At 31.6% G+C, this 5,621-nt stretch overlaps 2 protein-coding genes across 2 annotated transcripts; one reads left to right on the top strand and one right to left on the bottom strand.

Moving 5' to 3' along the window:
- Positions 1-255: 255 nt before the first annotated feature.
- On the bottom strand, positions 256-1,251 carry LOC135122125 (uncharacterized). Its single transcript, XM_064046351.1, has 2 exons — positions 641-1,251; positions 256-577 (listed from the first exon to the last, which is right to left on the bottom strand). Exons 1-2 carry the CDS (start codon positions 747-749, stop codon positions 273-275), a joined length of 414 nt encoding a protein of 137 aa, XP_063902421.1. The 5' UTR covers positions 750-1,251; the 3' UTR covers positions 256-272.
- Positions 1,252-3,059: 1,808 nt separating this feature from the next.
- LOC135122124 (uncharacterized) lies at positions 3,060-4,811 on the top strand. Its single transcript, XM_064046349.1, has one exon. It carries the CDS (start codon positions 3,060-3,062, stop codon positions 4,809-4,811), a length of 1,752 nt encoding a protein of 583 aa, XP_063902419.1.
- Positions 4,812-5,621: the final 810 nt, after the last annotated feature.

A 5,621-nucleotide genomic window follows, 5' to 3' on the forward strand; every position in this document is an offset into this window, starting at 1 on the left:
ACTGGTTTCGATTATATTGATCGGAGTCATTTTTTCCCAACATTCCTTTTCATACGTCTGAATATACAGAAGAGTTATGTTTGGCGTGGTATAGATATATAAGTTGTTTTCAACAAGCGCACTTAATAGTACCATCACGTTGATAGGCAGAAACATTTTAGACTAGTTATGTTCTTGTATACACACACTCGAATAGCAAGCTTGTATAGGTGGTAAGTCATGGTAGGGTGGTAGCGATAAACGGACCGAAACAAATTACTATAATTATTTTATTATTTTCTTCTAAAAACTGACTTATAATTATTGATTGCCGTTCTGTCCAGAAGCAGCTCCCTACTCATGGAGGGGACGTACGTTTGACTAATTTCATTATCCCAGTTGTCTGGGCATTCTATTATTGGCGGTGGTGGTGGTGCTCGTGGTGGTGGTGATGGTGGCGTATGGGATGCTCTGGAAGCAGCCTCACGAAGACATCTCTCCCGCTCCCAGGCCTCACGATGACAATTAAAAATATGGCGCTTCAATCGGCTCTCAAGAAGCCTATGGCTTCTGTCAAACGGGCATATGACAAATTGCTCTAAATAAAAAAAAAGAAAAAACAATTAGGATTTTTATTTAATAGTAATAAAGACAAGCTTACCCATTTTGTTGTTTATATATATTTTTCTTAAGTGTTGAGGACTGACTGTGATCTTCAATTTGTTGAGGACTGTTATAACTCTTGCGGGTGATCTCCCATTTATACACATTATCAATCCCCACTCTTGCTATTTTCCTCCACTTTTACTACAGATTACATTTTCTTAATTACGCTGAAGTTGATAATTTAGTTGTTTTTCTGAGCTTGCAAAAATACGCGTCTCATTTTTCGCTGATTTTTATTAAATTTGTTGAGTTGTGAGTTACAATCGGAAATTTCGTTCACATATAAATAAGAAGGTATTCCACAGAAAAATAAAGAAAAATAATAGTGCTCTTCTTTCTACTGTGATAAACAAGTTCGACAGCAAAAAAAAAAAAAAGAAATGCATCCGCAGGAAACAGTGACGGCTATATGTAAAGGCTCGCTTAAGCTAATTCATGAATATATTAGTAAAATCAAAACAATCGAAGAAATTAAAAATTTTTTAGTATATATAAATACCAGCATTAGAATAATTAGAAAAGCACTTAGATGTAAAATACATCGAGAAAATATTTTAGAAAATGCTAATTCCTTAGAAACAAGTCTAGCTTATTTAAAATTTTACCGCTTCAAGCTTTTAAATAAAAAAAAACAATTGTCTCTAAAAATTGGAGAAGGTTATTTTAAAAGAGACAAATTTAAACCTACGGCAAACGTAACCTGGCAAGACATAGAATCTTGTTTTGAACAAAGAATTCGTACAGGATTTATAATTAATCATCACATTAAAGATCCTCTTCAGTTTTTTCGACAATCTTTTAAATGTTTTATGTTTAGAATTAGAAAAGAGCTAAAAAACACGATGCTAAAAGTAAATGTAATTTTTTCGGCAAATTTTATTAAACCGCACTCTGGTGAAACAGACGTTAAAACATTCTCCACAAAAAATCAGCACATTGATACATATACAGATTTAAAGCAATGGTACGAAGAGAACGTTGTTGATAAGATAATGAAGAAATTAGAAGAATTTGCGGAAAAGGACTCCGGTTGGGCGTTGTATGAGATTTTAGGATTGAAAATTAACATAAATAAATATGATCCAATCAAATTTGGTTACTCAACTTTCGTGTCCACACCAGCTTGCATTAAAAAAAAACATGCAATAATTAATGTTCAAAATGATGATGAATATTGTTTTCTATGGGCAATAGTTTCAGCTTTATTCCCTACCGATAAAAATTCACATCGAAAATCGTCGTATCCACACTTCAAAAATGTGTTGAAATATGATAATTTAGACTTTCCAATCACAATTAAAGACATTCAAAAATTTGAAGAACTCAACAATCTTGCAATTAATTTGTACTGCATCGAGGAGAAAAAAGTTTTACCTTGTCGTTTAAGCACAAGGTTTTTAAATTCTAATAAAGTAATTAATTTGCTTATGCTACCTGCTGAAACACAAATACAAAATACAAAAAACGACAATGATCACTTTGAAGATCGTCAATTGCTCTATCATTTCGTGTGGATCAAAAATTTGTCAGCTCTTTTAGCTAAGCAACTTTCCCTCCATAAATGTAAATTTTATATATGCGAAAGATGTTTAAATCATTTCACTACAGAGGAGTTACTCCAAAAACATAAAACTACATGTCAGAGTATTAATAAATATTCCATAAGATTGCCATCAGAAAACGAAAATTATTTGTATTTTCAAAATTATAGATATCAAGAGAAAGTACCTTTTACTATATACGCAGATCTCGAGAGTATTCTTCTTGATTATTCAAAAGACCACATGTCCACTACTTGTAAAACCAATCCTTATCAAAAACATGTTGCATACAGTGTTGCATACTATTTTCACTGTTCATATGATAATTCTCTTTCCAGATTTCGTTTGTATCGAGGTAAAGATTGCATCCAATGGTTTGTTCAAGAGTTAAATCAATTGGCTCATTTTTGTAACAACAAATTTCAAAACATTATATCTATGGAAAAATTAACTACACAAGAACGTGAGCAGTTTGAATCCTCACAAATATGTCATATATGTAAAAAAACATTTTCAGAAAATAACGTTAAAGTGCGCGATCATAATCACTTAACTGGAATGTATAGGGGCGCTGCACATCAGAATTGTAATTTAAATTATAAAGATATTTGTGTTATACCTGTGGTGTTTCATAATATGAGTGGATATGACGCACATTTTTTTATTAAAGAACTTTCAAATTCAATAAAAGGTGACATTAAATTGCTTCCCATCAATAAAGAAAGATATATTTCATTTACTAAATTTGTCGATGATACAAAAGTTAGTTTACGATTTATTGATTCTTTCAGATTTATGCCCTACAGTTTAGACAAGCTTTCTTCCAATTTAGATAATTCACAAAAAATTATTACTCAGACAAATTGTAATAATATGGAAGAATTTTATTTGTTAAACAGAAAAGGAGTGTTTCCTTATGATTATATAAATTCCTGGGAGAAACTCCTTGAAACAAAACTACCCGAAAAAAAGGAATTTTATAGCCGCTTATACGAACAAGATGTTAAAGATGAAGATTATTCTCACGCTATCAAAGTTTGGAATACTTTCAATATTCGTACATTAGGAGAATATTCCGATTTATATTTAAAAACAGATGTGCTTCTTCTAGCCGACGTATTCGAAGCATTTCGAACTACGTGTTTAAATACTTATCAACTTGATCCCTTACATTATTATACTGCACCAGGCTTAACATTTGATGCCATGTTAAAAACGACAAAAATTAAACTAGAACTCTTAACGGACATAGATAAAGTCCTTTTTGTGGAGAGAGGTATTAGAGGTGGAGTTTCCCAATGTTCTAATAGATACGGTAAAGCCAATAATAAGTACATGAATAAAGACGAATATGATCCTTCACAAGATAGTACCTATTTAATGTATTTTGATGTTAATAACCTTTACGGAGCGGCAATGTCTCAATGTTTACCGTATGGGAAATTTGAATTTGTAGAAAATTTCAATATTTCAGATATCTTAGATACTTCTGATAATTCCACAACTGGTTATATTATTGAATGCGATTTGGATTATCCAGTAGATTTGCATGAAATACATAGCGATTTACCTTTAGCTCCAGAGCACATGATACCTCCCATTTCAAGATCTAAACTTAAAAAGTTGTTATTGACTTTATATCCTAAGAAAAATTATGTTATACATTATAGGAATTTAAAAATGTATATAAAATTTGGTATGAAAATAAAATGTGTACATCGTGTTCTTAAATTCGAACAGTCTGCGTGGTTAAAGGAATATATAGATTTAAATACAAGGCTTAGACAGCAAGCGAAGAACGATTTTGAAAAAGATTTTTTTAAATTAATGATTAACGCTATTTATGGTAAATGCATGGAAAATGTTCGAAAACATAGGGATATTCGATTGGTCAGTAAATGGGAGGGACGATGGGGAGTTCGTTCTCTTATTTCTAAACCAAATTTTCACAGTTCCGTTGTATTTGATGATGATTCAGCTATCATCGAAATGAGTAAATTAGAGGTGTTTTTAAATAAACCAATTTATGTCGGTTTTTGTATTTTAGATATTTCTAAAACTTTTCTCTATGAATTCCACTATGGTTATATTAAGGAAACATTTAACAATAATGCAAAGTTGCTTTACACCGACACTGACAGTCTAATTTACGAATTTCATGTAGGTGATATATACGAATATATTAAGAAAGATTCTCATCGGTTTGATACTTCAGACTATGATTTGTATAATGTTTATGGTATAGAACAAAAAAATAAAAAAGTGCCAGGTTTGATGAAAGATGAAAATAACGGTAAGATTATGTTAGAATTTGTGGGTCTCAGATCGAAAATGTATGCATATAGAGTTGCAAAGGATGATTTTAATAAAAAGGTAGTTAAGAAATCCAAAGGTAGTACGAAAGCTTCACTTAAAACAATAACATTCGAAAATTATAAAGAATGCTTATTTAATAGCCGAAATTACGAAAAGTCCCAAAATCTCATCAAATCAAAACATCATATTGTTTACACAATAAAACAGGAGAAAATAGTTCTCAGCCATAATGATGATAAGAGAATTGTTACAAGATTTGCAACGGATACGCGACCTTGGGGATATCATATTTCGCCACCAGAAATGTGAAGAGTGGGGAATTATAATATAAAAGCAGTTTAAGTTAGCTGATGATTTATTCGATGTTGGTGATTTCACATTACTACAATGTCTGACTTGAGACAGTTTGTTGATTTGCAAGCATTTTGTGCATCCGAAAATGTGTATAAAATTTATCTTCGCGCCGCTGCGAATGATAGGACAAAATTAAATTTGTTCCTTTACATTATTGAAAAAGCCGAATTTATTGTACCGGATGAAGTATTTAAATGGATTGCTGAAAATGAAGTTGGTTTTTTTACTCTTGACATATGTGTACTCCTACAAAAGAAACAATCTCTTGACAGTTATATTGATGCATTTCTAAATATATGTGAAAGAGACAACATTGAAAATTTAAATTATGCTTCTTTGGAGTTTTTAATGACCACCAACTACCTTGATAATTCACTAGTTTATAAATCTTTTATTTATAAATTATTAAGTGATCATCGCTGGCAGAATCTGGGGGATATCTTCTATCCTGTTGAAAATATCCAGAAAAATTACCGACGGATCGAGCAATGTGTTGACGAATTTATGTGTCGAGCTGCATATTTGGCAAATCACAAAGCACTCACTACATTCTTTGAGGCTCTAACGATAATCAATTACGATTCCTTCACATTTAAACCCTCTGAAAATCAGGAGCACAAAAGAATTTTCACCTGGCTCAAAAAGAACATTGTCAAAGGTGAAGCTAATCCTGAATTACCATTAGGATGGACCGAAGGACCAGATGCAGCAAGATGGCCCTCAATTAAATTAGATGATTATAAGAAAACTTTAGATGTAATTTTT

This window comes from Zophobas morio, unplaced genomic scaffold (assembly GCF_036711695.1).
Source record: "Zophobas morio isolate AGI-343-1 ecotype UQ-CSIRO unplaced genomic scaffold, CSIRO_AGI_Zmor_V1 ptg000895l, whole genome shotgun sequence".
In the NCBI taxonomy this organism is placed as follows: Eukaryota; Metazoa; Arthropoda; class Insecta; order Coleoptera; family Tenebrionidae; genus Zophobas; species Zophobas morio.

Bases quoted from the DNA above. Each gene is read 5' to 3' on its own strand.
- LOC135122125 (XM_064046351.1), bottom strand. From the start codon at position 749: ATGTGTATAAATGGGAGATCACCCGCAAGAGTTATAACAGTCCTCAAC. The intron at 578-640 runs GTAAGCTTGTCT...TTTTTTATTTAG, and splicing joins ATATATAAACAACAAAATGG to AGCAATTTGTCATATGCCCG.
- LOC135122124 (XM_064046349.1), top strand. From the start codon at position 3,060: ATGGAAGAATTTTATTTGTTAAACAGAAAAGGAGTGTTTCCTTATGAT.